Consider the following 21,248-nt stretch of genomic DNA (forward strand, 5'->3'; position numbering starts at 1 on the left):
AAAGTGAACAAAAACTACTCAATCTACTTAGCTTCAGTGTAGTTAGTCAACCATTCTCAGTCAGTACAACTCATTGCAAGTGAGGGGAAAGTATAAAGGATTGGACAAAGATGACTGATAATAACAATTTAACAAAAATAAGCAAGTTAGGAGGAAATTGCTATTTAAATAGGAAAAATGAAAAACTTACATTCAACCCTTGTGAGGATGATGTGTCAATGTGACATTCAAACAAATGTGACATTCCATACAGGAAATAATAGCACAAGGCCTTGGGAAGAGGACAGTGAAAGAAATATATTATCTTACTCCACAGAATGGAATTTAATTCACAGAATGTTAGAGTTGAAAGGAATCTCAGAAGTCATTTAGTAAAAAAATCATTCTTGAAAATGTATTCCTTCTACCATATAACAGATGAATTGGCCCACAACTATTGCTTGAAGATCTGCAATTAGGGAGCAACCATTCCTCCTAAGACAGTTCATTACTCTTTTGAATTGCTGTTAATTAATTAATATCTCTTTTTAATTTCTTCCTATTGTTTCTAATCATACCCTCTGAGACCAAGCAGAACAAATCTACTCGCTCTTTTTCCCAAAAGTCCTTCAGATATTTAAAGACAGTTATAGATCTGATAAACCTTCTCTTCACAAGGCTAAACATCTTCAAACCAATCCTGTATGGGTTTCAATTTCACCACATGCATGTGTAAGCAAGTATTTTTACTTTGTTTTTATTTTAAATGAAAATCACTGAAATAAATGCAAGGAAAAGTAAGATTTAAGACTTGTCTAGGAATGGGGTGGCTAGGTGGCACAATGAATAAAGCACTGGCCCTGGAGTCAGGAGTACCTGGGTTCAAATCCAGTCTCAGACACTTAATAATTACCTAGCTGTGTGGCCTTGGGCAAGCCACTTAACCCCGTTTGCCTTGCAAAAAAAAAAAACACCTAAAAAAAAGACTGTCTAGGAATGAGCAAAATATTACAAAACTTTGTATGAATAAAAATTTCTAACAAGTAAATTAAGGATATATTATTACTATATTATGGTAAATGACTGTTGAAAACTACCATTGCATGTAGTTGGAAAAATAAATAAATAAATATTGTTTCCCACAAAAAATAAAAATATTGAAAGATTTTTAAAGAAAAGTAATTCTGGAAAGGGGAACTGTATCATCAGAAGGGAAACAGGATTAAGTGAGTTTACAAAAGGATTGAGGGAGAGAGAAAGTAAAATTTTAAAACAAAAATAAGTATGTTACTGGTGATATAACATTTCAGAGCATTCAGTCAAAGAATGAGATAGCAAAAGGAGAGGATGTTGAGGGTTTGAGTTTGAGGATCGGAAGGAAGAAGCAGGCAGAAAGGAACAAAGAACATGGCTGGTCCTGAAAAGAGTTCTGAATGACTGAAATGAGAGGGGCATGATAGAAGGAGAGGGAGTTAATCACTGAGTAATGCAATCAGATTCTTGCCTTAGTACACTTTCAGCTATTGAAATTCTACCTCAAAAATTCATTTATAGCCTATGGCCTACTCTAAAATTGGCTTGTTAAAGTTGCCTTGATCATCTTTAATAGACATTCATCAAGGTTCTTTGTAATTTGACTCCAACACATCTTTGTAGGCTTATCCATTATACAGCTTTTCATGAAAGCCTCGGCTCTAGCTAAACTGGCAAATTTAGTCTCTCAAATTTGTTCTAAGATAGGGGTGGGGAATCTTTTTCCTGCCAAGGGCCATTTAGATATTTATACCATCATATCTGGGCCATACAAAATTATCAATTAAAAATTAACCTGCTATATTTAGTCAAACATTTAATTAATTCAAAAAAAGCTCCTAGATTTATTGAATCTGCTGTTGCTGAGGAAGCACCAGACCAAATAATTTAGCAGACTCTCTAAGGCTATGGGCCTGGTGTTCCCTGCCCCTGCTCTAGGAATTTCAACCTCTGAACTTTGGTTCCCATTCCCCCACCCATTCAGAGGATCCTTGCCAGCTTCTCTATCTAACCAAATTGAAATCTACTCCCACCTTTTATGTAAAGCATCCCCAAGCCAAGGGACCCAGAAGGTAACAATCCCTGCCTGTAAATAAACTGACAATGAATCATAGGTAACACTGTGATATCTTCTCTATTTTATTTGAATGTTATTTAAATGTTTCATTCTTAATTAATTTTCTATACATGTATGGCATGTTTCTACAACTATATTGCTGCTTCTCAAGTACAGGTAACATGTCTTATTCATCTTTGTATCCTTTATAGTACTCAGGACAGTTATTTACAAAGAAAAAGATTTAATGAATATTTTTATATGATTCAAGAGTTGTTTACCAAAGTGTGATCAATGTCTATCTCAACACATAATACACATGGGGATAGTATTAAAATATATTACTATGTTGTATGCTAAAGAAGTCAGTTACCTGGTTCACCTTCCTCTTCTATATTCAACACAATAATGCAGATGTGTTTTCTTAGTTGACGAGCGTTAGAGAATTTCCGACAACATTTACTGCATTCCAAGTTGCCAGGCACAACGTCAATAACTTCAGGAAGACTATTTCCTTCAGGGGAAGCCAGTTGATTTTCTTCACTTGGACTACAGTTATTATTTTCTGTTGATTCCTCATCAGGGCAGAGTTTCTTAGTTGAGCCTTTTGGTCTTCCTCGTTTTCTCTTTACTACCAAAAGTTCTATAAAGAAGCATTAAAAAGAACATAGTGACACAATTGCATGAAGGGGGTGAAAGGGGACATTGGGAAGTGAGATCATGTATTACAACATCCAAGTATGAAAATACAGGTAGAATTTCACATTTTAGCTATGAAAGCACATTCAAAAGCCAAAATGGGAAGAAAAAAAGTCAGGGTGCTAACAGCTGTGCACTAATAACAGCCTTACAAACTGACACCATTATAGCTATTTAGTAACCTATAATATATTCGACAGTTTTAGAGCTCTGACACCTTTCTTTTCCCTGACTGCAACATATTATTTTATCAGAGTACTTATATGCAACTTCAATGAAAGCTGTTATGATTTAAGCTATGACTGACAGCTCCTGGATCACAAATCATGTTCTTTGTTAACCATCATTTTAATATAAAGTCAGTTCCAGAAAAAATGCAAAAATACTTCTTTGAAATAGGTTCTAAAAATAAAAGGCTGCTTTAACTTAAGCTCGTTTTGTTTTTAATGAGTTGTACAACCATTCAAACTACTTCTCTGAATCATAATTATTTGAGTCAAATTGTCCAGAAGGAGGGGGGGGGGATACAACCCAAAGCAAGAAACTAAGGAACTAAAAATAAATAATAACTTTACATAGTTTCCTAGCGACCAACTGAATTTAAATGTCAGGGATGGAGGATCTGCATTAGAAACTTTAAAATTACTTTACCACTTTAAATTTTTTTTTGATTATTCTTCTACTTCTTAATGGTGAAAACAGTCTTTAAAAATAAAATAGATTTTAGGGGGAGAAATCTAAATGTTGTTGGTTCTATGTAACAGTGGAATAGGACAATGTTGCTGTGAAAGAACTTGAATGGTTCCACTGACATCCTTCCACTCACCTATAAATCACTCCCCACAAAATCACCTATGTGTTGAGGTCAGTCCCAACTGCTATACTTGAATATGTCTTGAATAGTGATGCTAGCTACCTGAATAGCTTTCTTTTAATCTTTCAGGTCCCCATATGTACAAGGGAATGAATCTTCAAAATGAAAAGGTATATAAATAATGCATATATATGACAAATACCCCATATATATGACACATCCCCCAGCCAAGGGACCCAGAAGTGAACAATCCCTGCCTATAAATAAACTGACAGTGAATCACATGTAGCACTGTGATATCTTCTCTATTTTACACCAGGAAAACAGGTTCATTGGTGCATTGTTAGCGGGTCTGTAAATGTGTATAACACCATTACTAATGTCAAAAATTAGATAAAAGCCTGAATTTCCAGTTCAAAGAAAGGTATTCAGTTAGGGTTTTTTTTTTTTTTTTGGTTTGTTTGTCTGTTTTTTAGTTTTTTTTTGCAAGGCAAATGGAGTTAAGTGGCTTGCCCAAGGCCACACAGCTAGTTAATTATTATGTGTCTGAGACAGAATTTGAACTCAGGTACACCTGACTCCAGGGCCAGTGCTCTATCCACTGCGCCACCTAGCCGCCCTAAAAGAAAGGTATTCAGATGGTAACCATTGGAAGATGTGTGGAGGGAGAACAGTGCTGAGGGGAAAAGAAGTTGCTTCTATTCAGAAATAAAACCGAAGATATGAGCAAAATCCAAAAAATATGCTGTTTACAAGAAATACACTTGAAATAAAAAGATTCACATAGGTTTAAAACAAGGGGTTGGAGGAAAATCTATTATCCTTTAGCTGAAAAATCAGCAGTAACAATCATGTTATTATACTTTAATTAAAAAATTAGACTTAATTAGATACCTTTTGTTCAACAGTAACAAATTCATTTTAATATTTAAACACAGATATAAAATTGGCATAGTTTTTAAATACTCAAAGAAAATACATTAATTACAAGGAGAGATAATAAAAACCATAATAGTGTGGGGGGATGGATGAATCTAATAAAAAAATAAACAAGAAAGAGGGATCTAAATAGAATTTTTAGAATATGACTGGCAATTATTGATTGGAAATGGAAAGGAGATATGTCCATTGCCACTAATTCTATTTGTCATAGTACCAGAAATGCTGGCTATAGTAATAAGATGAGCAAAAAGAAATAGAAATAACCATATATATTTAAAAAGAAGCAAAGTGATCATTTTGTGCAGATTATAAAATGACATACTTAACTTAAGCAGTCAATTAAAATAACTGAAACAATAACTTCAGCAAACTTGTAGGATGTAAAATAAATCTTCACAAATTATCAGCATTTTTCCATAATACCAATAAACTCCATCATGAAGAGACTGAAAGAGCAAATCTATCTAAAATAACTACAGAATGTATAAAATATCTAGGGCCCTACCTACCAAGATACTCATAAAAACTATATAAATACAAATAAAATTATGACTTACAGAAATAAAGGCAGGCCTAAATATTTTGAAAAAATGTTAATTGCTCATAGGTAGGATAAGTCATAATAAAAATGAAAAACTACAATAATTGATTTTTACAATTCTACCTGAATCAATAAAGCATTATTTTATAGCACCAGAAGAAAATAATAAAATTCATATAGAGGCAAAAAAGGTTGAGAAACTCTGGGGAAATAAAGAAATGAGCAAATAATGGAGGATCAGCAATTCCAGATTTCAAACTATATAGCAAAAAAGAGTAATCCTCAAAATAATTTCATATTAGTTAAAAATCAGAGACTGATTAAGTGGAATAGATTAGCCACACAACATGCAAAAGGCAATTAAATGTATCCTAATGGTCAAGAAACACAAAGATACTAGCTACTGTCAGTCAATCAAAATATTTAATTAAGTCAATGAATTAAGCATCTACCATGTGCCAGGCATTATGCTAAATATTGGAGATACAAAGAAAGACAAAAAACAGTTCATACCTTGAGGAGCTAACAATCTAATAAAAAAGAACCCAAAATTTTATTAAAAACTTATAAGAAATTTGAACAAGAACATAAAAGAAATCAGACTTAGACCTAAATCTCACAACTTATACCAGAGCTGTCCAAAAAGCTGTCCACAGTACGATATTATACAGCCCCACTGTAGGTTTACTAAATGCTTTAGCAAACAAAGCCAAACCACCAGAGTCTTCACTAAAATGGCAAATCAAAATATATTGTTTATTGTTTAAATAAAAACTTTTAAAAGGTTAGACAGCCCTGACTTAAACAAAGATAAATTCCAAATAAATAAGTGATGTAGATATAAAACATAATATCATAAATTAGAGAAAAATGAAAAAGTTATGAGACTAGATGGATAGATGAAAAAGTCACAAAGAAGTAAAGAAAATCATAAAAGATTAAAATGGATAAAATTCTGATTACAAAAATTAAAGTCATTGTTCAAACAAATCAATATAGAAAAGATTAAGAGATAAAAATGAGAAAAACCTACATAACAAATTTCTCTGAAAAAGGTCAAATTGTTAAGATTTATAAAGAACTGATTCAAATTTATAAGTAGCACTCATTTACAAAAAATAATAAATTTAAGGATATGATCAAGGCAGTTCTGAAAGGAAGAAACTCACTTTATAGCCATTTAAAAATGCATGACAGTGCAAATTAAAGCAATTTGAGATTCAACCTCAAAACCATCAAATTGGCTAATAATAATAATAATAATAATAATAATACGTGGGGAAGGAGGAATGATCAATATTGGAGAAGCCATGGGAAAATAGGTTCATTAGTGCATTTTAGTGGGCCTATGAATGTGTATAATCATTTTGAGAAGCAATTGAGCATTATATGCCAAAAAAAATTACTGAACAGTTCACACCCTTTGACCCACTATGGTCAAAAATATGGAAAGATTTACATGAACTGATGAATGAGGTGAGCAGAACCAGAACAATTTATATCAGAGATATCAAATGCAAATTTAAATGAGGACCCTTAATCATACAAAAGAATCCTTCATATTGTATATTACTTTAGAAAATCACATATTAACTTTTTCTATGTGTTACTGTATTTTTATTTATTTTTTAAAATATATTTCAGTCACATTTTAACCTGGTTGGAGCAGATACACTCTGGAGAGTTACAGATCATAATGCAACTATGGGCTTCATGTTTGACAGATCTGATTTATATTGTAACATCAATATTATAAAAATGAACAATATAAACTTGAAGAATGAAATAAGCAGAACCAGAAGAATTTATACAGCAATAACAACATAGCAAGTACAAACAACTTTGATAGCTATAAGTACTATGATCAACAAAATGACCATCTATGATTTCAGAGAATTTATGATAAACATTCTATCAGCCTCCTTACAGAGAGGTGATAAATTTAGGGTACAAAATGAGACATACATTTCTATATAAAGCTACTAAGGGAATTTCTTTGCTTGACTGTGAATATCTATTACGATTAATTTTTCTTTCCTCATTTCTTAATGGCGTGAGAAAGAAAAATAAATTTATGTTATATAAAATAATTAAAATGTTTAAATAGGAGTAAAGGTTGTACCATAGATGTGGATTACTATGTGAACTTTCAGATGAGATCAAATAATGTAATTTTTCATAATTATTTACTTTGCTAAAAGATCTCTCAAGAAATAGCACAATCTACATATGTAATGTAAAAAAGACATCAATAAAAATGATTTTAGAATAAATTGCTGGGGGAAGGGGGGAAGATGTGAGCCAGGAAAATGAAGCAATATAAAGGGTACGAGTAAGCAAGGCCTGCATCTGGGCTGTGGAAAGTACAGGAGGTACCTAGATAAAGGTCAACACAGTTGGCAGGAGAAACAAGGAAACTTGGCTAGTCAGGGACTTAGGCTGAAATTTCTCTGAAAGTCACTACTATGACATTCCTTTATCTGATGATAAACTCCCATCATTCCATGTCTCCTAGCTATCCTTCACCTCATATCCTTCAAACTTTCCAGCCATTTAGTCCTTTCACAGACCATTAGTTGTGTTCAAACCTCACTTTCCTCCCTTTATAATCTGAACCCAACTTCATCATTCATCATCATGTTCCCCCTTTTCTCTTCATCTCAAAAGTCCTAACACACACACAAACAAATAAACACACAAAGTTTCTTCTCTCCTTTCCCATACTACTGAAAATGAGGTGGCTTCCACTTGACACCTACCTTGCTCTACACATGTCCACAATCATCCCTTTCCCTTTCATTTTTCTGAAACAGAATACAACCTCAAGCACCATCCCTTTCTTTCGAACCTTCAGCCTATTCCTATCTACTGGTTCCTTTCCCCTCCTGTCCCTTTCAAGAATGCTCAAGGAGCTACCAAACTTGAAAATAACCTTCACTAGACACTAAAATTTCTTCCCCCTTCTCAACCAGTTCCTGAAAAAAAGTTGTCATTTATACTCACTACTTCCTTTTCCTCTCAGTAATTTCTTAATCCTTTGCATTCTAGTTTCAGAACTCACCATTTAAACTGAATCTGTTCTCTTCATGTTACCAGTTGTCTCCTGGAATTCACATATCCAGAAACTCATCATTCTGCAAAATGAAATCAACTTTTTAACTCACACTTTCTCAGATCATTTCCCACCTGGTTACTTTACTCTATTATGCCCCATTTGATAACCTCCCTACCACAATTTTTCTGCTTCTTTTTAATGTTCTGTGAGTTCCCAATTAATAGGCACATAGTAGGTATGTCTTAATTGCCAAAATCCTATCTATCAACTCATTATTCTACTGTATTTATTCCTGTCAATCACTCCTTACCATTGGGTACATTTTTCCTTTCTGGATTTTTGTGGCAATAAGTTCACATGGTTCTTCTACCTCTCTAAACACTCCTCAGTCTCCTTTTTGGCTTACCATCTATATCTATAAGCAGGTGAGCTTAAGACTCTGTTCTCAGTCATTTTTTCCCTCCCTAAGTAGACAGTTCCAACTGGAGAATCTAGACACATCTCAAACTCAATATAGGCAATGACCAATAAAAATTATCAAGTGCTAATTACATGCCAGGCACTATACTAGGCACCAGTGATATAAATGAGAAAAACAAACAGTCCCTATCCTCAGAACTTAAAATCTAATGGAGGAAGATAATACATAAATGAAAACAAAAGGGAACAGAGAGAGGAGCTGCCAGAGGCAACTCAGAACGGAGGATTGGTGCTCATAAAGAGAAAACCAAGCACAGCAATGGTAGAAAATAAAGAGCTGGCTGGAAATTCTAAGCCCTCTATAAAGAGAGACTTTGAAAGTACTTTTTTGTTCTGCCTTCAGTCTTCAAATCAGAGGGAAGCCACAACTGAGGGAACTTATGAGGTGTCAAGTCCTAAAGGTAAAGCAATTTTCATGATGATGAGATTTCTGTGATGATCTTTTTCTGGGGGAAGCATGATGTTTGAGGGGTCAAAACCAAGTAAAGTAGCTGTCCAAAAAATTATCTTTCTCAGAAAATTCACCCCCTTCTGAACTTCCCTATTCCTGTCAAGACACAACCATTCTTTCAGCCTCCCAGATTTGTAAACTCAACATGATCCTTAAATTCTCCTCTCTCACCCATGCATTCAAACCCTTCTCAAATCTTGCCATTACTACCTTTACACCAACTCTCACATATGATTCCTTTTGCCATACATATAGTACCATCATGTTAGTTCATACCTCATCACTTCTGACCTTGATTATTACAGTAAACTTCCTAATTGATCTCTCTGACTCAAGTCTCTCAGCACTCAAAAACATCCTTATTACTGCTCTTAGCTTCCTAATGCTAACTATATCATTTTCCTTCAGCCAACTCCAATGGCCCCCCATTACCTCTAAGATGAAATCTCAATTTCTCTATTTAGCTTTTAAATTTTCTCTACTTAGCTTTCATGAGTTCCCAATCTATCTTCCCAGCCTCCTTATGTATTCATCCCTCTTCCATACTTTATGATATAGATAAATTGATATTCCCTCTTTTCAACACATAGGACACTTTGCTTTTCATCTCCCATCTTAATTTTTAAAATATTTTTTATTTATTTTCCAATTACATGCAGATTAAGCTTTCATTATAAATCCTTTTTTGCAAAATTTTGAGTTTCACATTTTTACCACCCTCTATAACATTCATATACCATAGTTTGTTCAATCATTCCCCAAATGATAGGCATTTTAAGTTTTTCACAAATACATCAATTATTTAGCCTTAGCCTTAAAATGTCTTTCTCCTTCCTTATCCCTTTTAATAAGACCTATTTTTTGCTTTTGCTGAAATCACAATTGTTATTCCTGCTTCTTTTTTTTAACTTCAGTTGAAGCATAATATATTCTGCTCCAGTCTTTTACCTTTACCCTGTGTGTATCTCTCTGCTTCAAATATTTTCTTGCAATCATATTGTAGGATTCTGGTTTTTAATCCATTCTGCTATCCACTACTGCTTTATAGGAGAGTTCATCCTATTCACATTCACAATTAAGATTACTAATTCTGTATTTCCCTCTAATCTAACTTCCCCCCTTTGTACTTTTCTCTCTCTTTTCCCCTTATCTTTTCTCACCAATATTTTGCTTCTAAAATCTCTCTCTCAATCTGCTCTCCCTTCTATTAGCCTTCTTCCCTTTTCTTCTTCCTTTCCCATTTTACTTTACTTTTTTTCAACTTTAATTTTAATTTCACCTCTATGTTTTCTTTCCCCTTCCCTTTTTATCATCCTCATCTTTCCCTTTCTTTACCCTTCCTCCCCTATTACCTTGTAGGGTATGATCAATTTCTAAACTCAGTTGGGAATATATGTTATTCTCTCTTTGAGTCAAATATGTTGAGAGTAAGATTTACTCAGTACTCACATCCTCCCTGCTTTCCCTGTACTTCATCAGATGCTTTGTGCCTCATCATGTGTTATTTTTCCTCTAATGCCTTCTTCTCCCAGCATAATCCTTTTTTTGCATGCCTTAATTATTGCCTTATACCCACATGCTCAACATATACTCCTTTTTCATGTCCTAATCAAAGTATAATTCTCAAAGGTTGCTTGATTGAATGACTTCATACTGACACCCTCTATCCAAATACTGTCCCCCCTCAGTTGTTCCATTAGAAATATAATTCTCAAGACCCAGAAGCATCATCAAAGTATAATCAATTTATACTCACACATTCTTTCAAAGTACCTTCCCTTTAATTTTCCTAAGAGAAATACAACCTTCAAAAGTTAAAAATTTGATAAAGTCATAGTCAATTTCTACCCATACCATCTGCCTAAATATGCTCCTTTCAACTGACTTAAGAGAATTATAGTTCTCAAGAGTTATAAGAATTTATCTTCACATATAAGAATGTAGACAATTTAGTCTTATTGATTAACATTTTTCCCCTTCCCATTTACCTTTTTACCCATCTCTTGAGTCTTGTATTTAAAGATCAAATTCTATGTTTGGTTCTAGTTCTTTTTTACCAGGTTAAGTTTGAAAATCTTCTATTTCTCTGAAAACTCATATTTTCCCCCTGAAAGGATAAGATGAATTTTGCAGGGAAATTGATTCTTGGTTGTAATCCCAAGTTCTTTTGCCCTATGGAATATCATATTCAAGCCTTCTAATCCTTTAATATGGAAACTGGCTACTCCTGAACAATACAAATTGTGTCTCCCAGGTGTTTAAATTCCTTTATTTTTGACTGAATGTAATATTTTCATCTTGACTGGAGAATTCTGAAATTTGACTACAATATTCCTTATAGTTTTCATTTGGGTGTATCTTTCTGGGATTCTTTCAAGGATTATTTTTCTCCTCTTGTTATAGGATATTAGAGCAGTTTTCCAAGATAATTTCCTGAAAAATATTGTCCAGCCTCTTTTTCTAATTGTGGGACTTTCAGGTAGACCTGAAATAAATTATAAATTATAAATCATAAATTACCTCTCCTGGATCTATTGCCCAGGTTGGTTATTTTTCCTATGAGGTACTTTGCAATTTCCTCTATTTCTTAGAGTCTTTTGGTTTTGTTTGATTAAATCTTGGTATCTCACAAATTCATTAGTTTCTATTTGTTTAATTCTAATTTTTAAGGTTTTATTTTCTTCCACTGGTTTTTGTGTTTCCTTTTCTAGTTGATATTTAGATGAGTCATTTTCCTTTTCTAGTTGGTTAATTTTATATTTGATGAGTTATAGTTCTTTTCTAGTTGGTCAATTTTAGTTTTTGATTTGTTATATTACTTTTCCAGTTGGTTAATTTTATTTTTGATGAATTATATTATTTTTCCAATTTGTCATTTTACTTTTTTGTATTTATATATTTATTTTTTTAAAGATTTTATTTACTTTGAGTTTTACAATTGTTTCCCCCATTCTTACTTCCCTCACCCCACCTCCCACAGAAGGTATTCTGTTAGTGTTTACATTGGCTCCATGTTATACATTGATCTCAGTTGAATGTGATGACAGAGAAATCATATCCTTAAGGAAGAAAAATAAAGTTAGAGAAAGTAAAATTATATAATAATATAATGCTTTTTTTTTTCTAATTTGATGATAATGGTATTTGGTCTTTGTTCAAAGTCCATAATTCTTTCTCTGGATACAAATGGTATTCTCCAGTGCAGATAGCTCAAAATTGTACCTGGCTGCTGCACTGAAAGGATGAGCAAGTCCATCAGGGTTGATCATCACCCCCACGCTGCTGTTAGGGTATACAATGTTTATCTGGTTCTGCTCATCTCGCTCAGCATCAGTTCATGCAGGGATTCAGGCTTCCCTGAATTCCCATCCCTCCTGGTTTCTAATAGAACAACATTCCATGTCATTTTTACTTTTAAAGGAAGGAATTAGTTTCTTCTTTCATTTGGTCAATTTTACAAATAAATTTTCTTCAGTCAATTTTTCATAATTCTCTTGCATGTCTCTCATTTCTTTTCTCAATTTTTCTTCTTTTTGGTTTTGAGTTCCTCTAAGAGGTCTTTTAGGATCTGATACCAATTTATAAACCTCTTTCTGAGATTTCACATTTAGGCATTTGCTCTCCATTTTTTCTATTCTTAATTTTTTTGTTCCTTTTGGTAGCTGAGATCTGCTTCTAGTGCACAGGGGGTATAGCTCCAAGCTTTTGGTGATGGGGGCCAGGATCTGGTCACTGGCTTACAGCTTGCCTAGTATATTGTCTATACTTCAGTTGCTAGAGTTTTGTTCCCCTGCATTAGGGGAGCCCAACCCAGCCCCACATGTTCCCAAACTTTTGAGCTGAGATTGGAACCCTCATCGCTGGCATGCTAGAGATGCAAAAGTTCTTTGATGAAAATCATTCCTTAAAATTTAGAATGGAACTGAGGGAAGCTGATGACTTTATGAGAAATCAAGAAAGAATAAACAAAAACCCAAAAGAATGAAAAACTAGAGGAAAATGTGAAATATCTCACTGGAAAAACAATTGACCTAGAAATCAGATCCAGAAGAAGTAATTTTAAAATTATTGAACTACGTAAAAGTTATTTAAAAAAAAAAAGCCTACCGGGGAGCTATGCTAAATGGTGGCACACCCAGCACTTGGATAATGCCAGAGTTCTCTAAGTGGGCCAGTGATGAGATGCCCTCCACAAGGAATGGTAAGAGCAGTAAGCAGGAGGTCACCATACAGAAGACATGCAAGAACAGTGACACTGAAAAGATCACAGAGGACTCAGCTGTGATCACAATTGAGACCCTGAAGGCCCGTGTACAGGAATTGGAGCAGCAGCTGTCCTGTGGGAACCGATACAAATGTCTCATCTGCACGGACTCTTACACAATGCCTCTGACATCGATCCAACTGTGAAGAGTGTTGGCTCTGGACCCTGATGCTCCTCCAGTTGGTACTTAATGCTTTCAGATGTTGGCTCCTGCAGACCCCTCAGCATCATCTCCTTCACCACATGGGCAACACTTGCTGGTCCCAGTAGTGGACGTGTCATCTCTCACCCTTGTGCCTTTGCCCCAGCTTCACTCTAGGCCTGGGAGGCCCTTCCTTCTCCCCTCTGCCTCCCAGAATCTGGAGCCACCTAAAAGCCCATCTGCATCCCCAGGAGTTGTCTTGTCTACATTTTGTTTCTGATAGTTTACCTGCAAGATGGTCTTTATGCTCAAAAGAACATAAGCTCCTTGAGGATGGCGGGAGGGGAAGCCTAGACTTCATTTTTTTCAAAAAATACTCCAGGAAAATTGCCCTGATACCCCAGAAGCAGAAGTAAAATAGAAATTGAAAGAATTCACCCACTACCTCCTGAAAGAGACTCCAAAAATCAAAACTTCCAGGAATATTGAAGCCAAATTTCAGAATTCCCAAGTTAAGGAGAAAATAATAAAAGCAGTCAGACAAAAACAATTCAAATATCATGGAAGTTCAGTCAGGAAGCCCTACATTTAAGGGCTTATATGGCTTGTAATATGATATTCCAGAAGGCAAAAGGGCTTGGATTACAACCAAGAAACAACTACACAGAAAAACCGAACATCCTCTTTTAGGGGAAAAGATGGAAAAAAGCTTTTTGAAGTGGAGTGGTAGAAGAGAAAGGTGAGGGGGAGTGAGAGAGCCTTACTCTTATCGGAAATGGCTCAGAGAGGAAATAACATACACAATCAAATGATTGTAAAAATCTATCTTACCCAAGAGGAAAATAGGAGAGAAAAGGAATGGGAGACAGAGGATGGGGATGGGGGGTAGGTGCTAGAAGAGAGGAATGATGGTGCAAGAGGGTGATCAGATGCAATACACTTTTGAGGATGGACAGGGTGAAAGAAGACAGAATAAAATAAATGGGAGTGGGGGAGGGGAAATAGGATTGAGGGAAATAGCAACTGTGGGGAAAAAAATATTGAAGCAATTTCTCTGATGGGCTTATGATAAAAAATGCTATACAGGGGGCAGCTAGGTAGTGGGTAAAGCACCGGCCCTGGAGTCAGGAGTACCTGGGTTCAAATCCGGTCTCAGACACTTAATAATTACCTAGCTGTGTGGCCTTGGGCAAGCCACTTAACCCCATTTGCCTTGCAAAAACCTAAAAAAAAAATGCCATCCACCCAAAGAGCTGATAGTGTCTGAATACAGACTGAGGCATACTTTTTTCCTCTACTTTTCTTGATATTTCTTTCTTGGGGGGTTAGAGAGGGAGAGATTATGTTTACTTTTATGGCATGACTATTACAGTAATGATTTTCATGGCCACACAATTTTATCTAGTTTTCTGCATTTTTTGTTTATTTATATTATATTATTAGAATAATCTTGTTGTGAGAGTAATCTTAAACTCCCCTACACATACACCAAAAAGATGAGAAACCTCAAGAATAGTGAGAGGGAAAAAAAAAGTGTACTTCAATTTGTGTTCAGATTCCAATGGCTCTGTCTAGGATGAGTTGCCTTCCCCATCATAACCACCAGAGAAGTTGTTTCAATATTTTCCCCACAGTTGCTATCACTAGCTCTATTTCCCTCTATTCCTCCCCACTCTCATATGAATAGAGATTCTCTATTCTCTATTCTCCATTCTCTCTCTTCTTTCATCCTGTCCCTGTTCAAAAGTGTACTGTATCTGAGTACCCTCTCACAATCTTTCCTCTCTTCTATCACCTATTCCCCTCTTCCCTCACCCTGTTCCCACTTATCCCATCCCTTTCCTCTCATTCTTCTCTAGGCTAAAATAGATTTCTACACCCTATTAAGTGTGTATGATGTCCCCTCTCTGAGCCATTTCTGATGAGAATAAAGGCTCACTCATTCTCCCTCGCTTTTCCCCATTCCACTACATTGTAATAGCTTTCTCTTAACTCTTATGTGAAATATCTTAGTACCTTCTTCCTTTCCTTTCTCTTCCTCCCCATACTTTCTTTATCACCCATTGACTCCATCTTTTTTCTATAATATACCATTATAATATGCCTTGCTTATATATGCTCCTTCTAACTGCCCTTATAAATGAGAAAGTTAAATGAGTTATCAGTATCTTCTTCCCAGGCAGGAATACAAACAGTTCAACATCATTAAGTTTCTCATAGTTAGTCCTTCTCTTCCACCCCCTCTATGGTTCCCCTGAGTCCTGTACTTAGAAATCAAACTTTCTGTTCAGCTCTGGTTGTTTCAATTGTAAAGTTTGAAAGTTCCCTGTTTCATTGAAAGTCCTTCTTTTTCCCTGAAAAGAGGATCTTCAGTTTTGCTGGGTAACTGATTCTCAGTTATAAACCAAGATCTTTTGCCTTCCAGAATATCATATTCCAAATTCTATGAGCCTTTAAGGTAGATGCTGCAAGATCCTGTGTAATCCTGACTATAGAGTCACGGTAGTTGAATTGCTTGTTTCTGGCAGCTTTTAGTATTTTCTCTTTGACTTGGGAGTTTTGGAGTTTGGCTATAATATTCCTATTTGGCTATAATTCCTATTTGGCTATAATATTTTTGGATCTCTTTCAGGAGGTGACTGGTGAATTCCCTCAATTTCTATTTTATCCTCTGCTTCTAGGATCTCTGGGCAATTTTGCTGTACTATATCTTGAAAAATGAAGTCTAGGCTCTTTTCCTGGTCATGATTTTCAGGTAACCCAATAATTTTAAAATTATCTCTCCTGGATCTGTTTTTGAAGTCAGTTGTTTTTCCAATGAGATAATTGCACATTTTCTTCTAATTTTTGGTTTTCTGGTATAGTTTTTCTTCTTCTTGAGTTCTCAGAAAATCATCAGCTGCCTTTAGTTCCATTCTGCATCTGAAGGAGTTATTTTCTTCAGAGAACTTTTTTATCTCCTTTTCCAGATAGCCAGTTCTGCTTTTTAAGGCATTCTTCTCCTCATTTGCCTTTTGTGGTGCTTTTTTCCATTTGGCCTAACTGGTATTTAATATGTTATTTTCTTCAGTATTTTTTTTTTGTATTTCTTTCACCAAGTTGCTGACTTGGGTTTTCATAATGTATCTGCATCTCTCTCATTTCTCCTCCCAGTTTTTCCTCTACCTCCCTTAACTGTTTTTAAAAGTCTTTTTTCAGATCATCCATAGCTTGAGTCCATTTTCTATTTCTCTTGGAGGTTTTGAATACAGAAGCTTTGATTTTAATCATCATCTGAGTATGTGTTTTGATCTTCCCTGGGATCAAAGTAATTTTCTTTGGTCAGATTCTTCTTTTTTTAATTGTTTGCTCATTTCCTCAGCCTATGACTGATTTACCACCAAGGCTTGGGGGGTGGGGGGATGGGGGGGTGTTGGGACAACCCACAGGGACCTTAATTCCTCCAAGATCTTATGAGAGCCTCTGACTAATCTCTTTCCTGTGCTTTGGTATGTGGATAGCCACAGGCGCTTCCCTCTGCCCTGGAGATGTGAGGAAGATCCCTGCTTGGCTACTGCAATATGGAAGCACAAACTGCAATCTGGATCTGAGTGTGGGCAAGCAGCAGAGTCCTGGCCCAGGGACAGTAGAGAGACCTCGGTTGTCTCCCCCAACCCCCTTCCCACCTATGGGCTGAGAGCTCTGGATGTGCTGGGTGGCTAAGCCAACTCCCGCTGCAGGTTCTCACCGCAAGGCTATTCTGAGGCCAGAGCTTCTCTCTACACTCACTCAGGTGTTGCAGAGTTTTCTCACCACCCCTTCTGGATATACCCCAGGCCAACTGGTCTGGAAACCACCCCCTCTGCATTGGACTCAGGCACCCAGCCTGGCTGTGCTGTAGCTGCAGCTGCACTGTGGCTTTTCCCAACCCCTCGTCCTGGTAGAACAGACATTTCCTGTGGAACTTCTAAGTTATCTTGGACTGGGAAATTGTATCACTCAGTCTTTCTGTGAGTTCTACCCCTACAAATTTTGGCTAGAGTCATAATCTGATGGCTTTTGTAGTTTTGGGGGGAATGAGTTTCCAGAAATTCCTGCCTTCACGCTATCATCTTGGCTCCACCCCAGCCCATATAATTTTTAACCTACAGTAAGTAACTTGCTTTCTCACCAGGGAGAGCAGGCTGGGAGGAAAGGCAAGAATTTGGAACTCAAGGTTTTAGAAATAAATGCTGAAACTTACTTTTCCATGTAACTGGGGGGGGGGGGGTTGAAAACTAAATTAAATTAAAAATATTAGAAAGGAAGCTAGGTGGGGCAGTGGATAGAACACCTCCTGAAAGCAGGAGGACCCCAGTTCAAATCCAGACTAAGACATTTAATAGTTACCTAGCTCTGTGGGCAAATCACTTAACCCCATTGTCTTGCAAAAACTAAACAAAAATAATAATATTAAAATAGAAATGACAAGCAGGATGATTTCAGAAAAACCTGGAAAGATTTACATGAAATTATGCAAAGAGGAGTGAACAGAATCAGAACATTGTACATAATAACAATATTATTCAATAAATAACTGTGAGTAAAAAAAAAAAATTAAAATAAATAAATAACTGACTTCACTATTCTCAGTACTTACAATGAACTAAGACAATCACAAAAAGACTAATAATGAAACTTGCTATCCACTTCAGAAAGAACTAATTGTTTGAACACAGACTGAAACATTCTATTTTCACTTTTTTCCCTTTTGCTAAATCAGCTCTTCTTGAACAAAATGACTGACATGAAAATGTTTTATGAAGAGGCATATGTATAACCTATTTCTGAATATTTAGGATCTCAGGAAGAAGGAGGCAGGAATAAAGTTTGGAATTCAAAACTTTAAATAAAAATATTAACAAACAGCAAAAAAGAGCAAATATATAGAAATGTGTTCTAGGCATTGTGTTAAATGCTGAATGAATATTATGTCATTTGACCCACACAACAAACTTGCAGAAGGTACTATATTCATCTTACAGATGAGGAACTAAAATAATCAGAAGTTAAGTGTGTTGTGCAGGATCATACAGCAATTAAGAGTTAAGTTTCTAACTTGCTCTATATCATTACTTATTAGAAAAATGCAAATTAAAACTTCTCTGAGGTACTACCTCACACCTCTCAGACTGGCCAATATAACCAGAAAGGATCATTGTTGGAAGGGTTGTGGGAAATCTGGGACTTTATTACATTGTTGGTGGAGCTTTGAACTCATCCAACCGTTCTGGGGAGAAATTTGGAACTACACCCAAAGGGCAACAAAAAATGTGCATATCCTTTGATCCAGCAATACCACTACTGGGTCTATACCCTGAAGAGATCATGAAAAAGGGTAAAAACATCACCTGTACAAAAATATTCAAAGCAGCCCTGTTTGTGCTGGCAAAGAATTGGAAATCAAGTAAATGTCCTTCGATTGGGGAATGGCTTAGCAAACTGTGGTATATGTATGTCATGGAACACTACTGTTCTATTAGAAACCAGGAGGGATGGGAATTCAGGGAAGCATGGAGGAATTTGCATGAACTGATGCTGAGTGAGATGAGCAGAACCAGAAAAACACTGTATACCCTAACAGCAACATGGGGGTGATGATCAACCTTGAAGGACTTGCTCATTACATCAGTGCAACGATCAGGGACAATTTGGGGCTGTCTGCAATGGAGAATACCATCTGTATCCAGAGAAACCACTGTGGAGTTTGAACAAAGACTAAGGACTATTACATTTAAGTTAGGAAAAAAAACTGATATCTTATTATCTGATCTTGTTATCTCTTATACTTTGTTTCTTCCTTAAGGATATGATTTCTCTCTCATCACATTCAATTTGGATCAATGTATACCATGGAAACAATGTAAAGACTGACAAATTGCCTTCTGTGGGGGGTGGGGGGAGGGAAGTAAGATTAGGGAAAAAAATTGTAAAACTCAAAATAAATAAAATCTTTAAAAAAAAAGAATTCAGTTTCTAATTTTAGATTTGAACTCTGGTTTTCCTGATTTCAGGTCTAGTTCTCTATCTATGACATCTAACTCCATGAAGAAAAAAAAAAGATAATTTGGGACACCTACGTTAGATAATATTGTTTCTAATTACCTTTTTTGAAAAAAAAAAAAGTTATAGTTGTATCTATAGTTAACATAACTGAAATCCTAAAAACTTCCAGCAAGTTTAATGTAGTGTCATAGAGGAGAGGGTACTGGATTTGAAGTCAGGAAAATATGAATTCTGGATTCTGAGATCTACTGGCTTTCTGCTTAGGGAAAAATTATGTCACTCAAAACTCAGGTCCCTTGTCAATAAAAGAGAATTATTATACTACTTTATTAATCATTATATTAGGTTCATTGCTATCACTAAAATGTAATGGTTTAGATAAAGTACTTTGCAAATTTTTAAATAATAATAGTAACAATAAAAATAATAGTTGTCCTTCAATATCAAAGAGGAATACTCCAAACAAATAACTGGTGGCATGACTTGTTTATTATAGAGAGGGTTATGTTATGCAAAGCATCCTTCCCATTTGCCTTATCTAAAATCATTACTCCCCATGCCTGATTTGAAAGGAAACAGGATTATTGATGTTGGTGTGTCTGCTGTGGGAGTCTCTTGGGCTTTAAATTGATTTCTCTTCCTCCTTTATCAGTGAGGCACTTCAGAGTACCATCAACGCTAGACGAGCACCAGCATGTGATTTCTGGTGATAGAATGAGACAACCATGTACATCCCAGTTTGCCTCTCAAAAGACTTTGGTATCTCAGAAGCAGCCTAGCAGGTCAAAGGGAATAACATTGCCAGATCACTAGTCATCATTACTTATGATTGAAACTACAGAACTATCTGATCATCTTCGAACCTCCAACTTTTGTTCTTGATAAATGAAAACATTGTTGGCAAATGATTTCATTTTGTTTGTCTTGTACCAATCCAAGAATTTCACCTCTAGCAGTGCAATACAATGGCCCCTGTCACAAAAACCAATAAAATAGAACAGGAATCCAATTCTAATTAATAATCAAAGGGTGATAAAAGCACATTTCCTCCATCCCCTGCTTCATGAGGCATATCTAAGGGCTGATCTTGTAAATATAAAGATTTTTTTTAAGTTTTAAATGCTGCAAAGATATATGAACGCTTTCCTCACAACAATTACAGAAATAGATTGTGCAAGTTTTATCAGTCTCATTTTACAGCTGAAGAAACTGAGGTCCAATGAGGCAGAGCCACATAGCAGGAACAATACATTGTGATAGAAAGATTCTTGCATATAGATTTAAAAGATTTTGGTTCAAATCCCAGCTCTGATAATTTCTACCTGTATGATCTTGAATAAGTTACTTAACTCCTTTGGGCATCAGTTTCCTTACCTGTAAAATGAAGCTGTCGGATTACATGACCCCTGAAGCCTCTTCCAATTATAAATCTTATTTGTGATCTGAAATTTGTCCAAAATAACACAGACAATGACAGAGTTGGGATGTGAAACCAGGTCCATTATTCTTTCCTTTATACCACACTGCCTCCTTAAAGCAATAAGACACTAAATATTTAATTTCTGTTCTAAGTTTCAACAGCTAATTAGGAATTACATAAGAATTAGAATTTTGGTAAAAGTCAAAATTCCAGAAGGGAATTTGATTTATTGGGAAAGTATGCTAAAGACACAATTTCCTTACTAAATTAGGCTATCTGCCCAACTATGACACATATGTTTATTATGGAAAGGGAAAGGAATACAGAAAGGAAGGATTGGAGGGATTT

At 35.5% G+C, this 21,248-nt stretch overlaps 1 protein-coding gene across 1 annotated transcript in view; it reads right to left on the minus strand.

The window, feature by feature from the left end:
- The window catches only part of ZFAT (zinc finger and AT-hook domain containing), a 284,095-nt gene that overhangs the window by 193,782 nt on the left and 69,065 nt on the right, over positions 1 to 21,248 (minus strand). Inside the window, exon 3 of the mRNA XM_074202542.1 lies at positions 2,442 to 2,711. Coding sequence (XP_074058643.1) covers positions 2,442 to 2,711 — 270 coding nt within the window. The remainder of the gene's footprint in view (positions 1 to 2,441; positions 2,712 to 21,248) is intronic.

Source organism: Macrotis lagotis, chromosome X, assembly GCF_037893015.1.
Source record: "Macrotis lagotis isolate mMagLag1 chromosome X, bilby.v1.9.chrom.fasta, whole genome shotgun sequence".
Classification (NCBI taxonomy): Eukaryota; Metazoa; Chordata; class Mammalia; order Peramelemorphia; family Peramelidae; genus Macrotis; species Macrotis lagotis.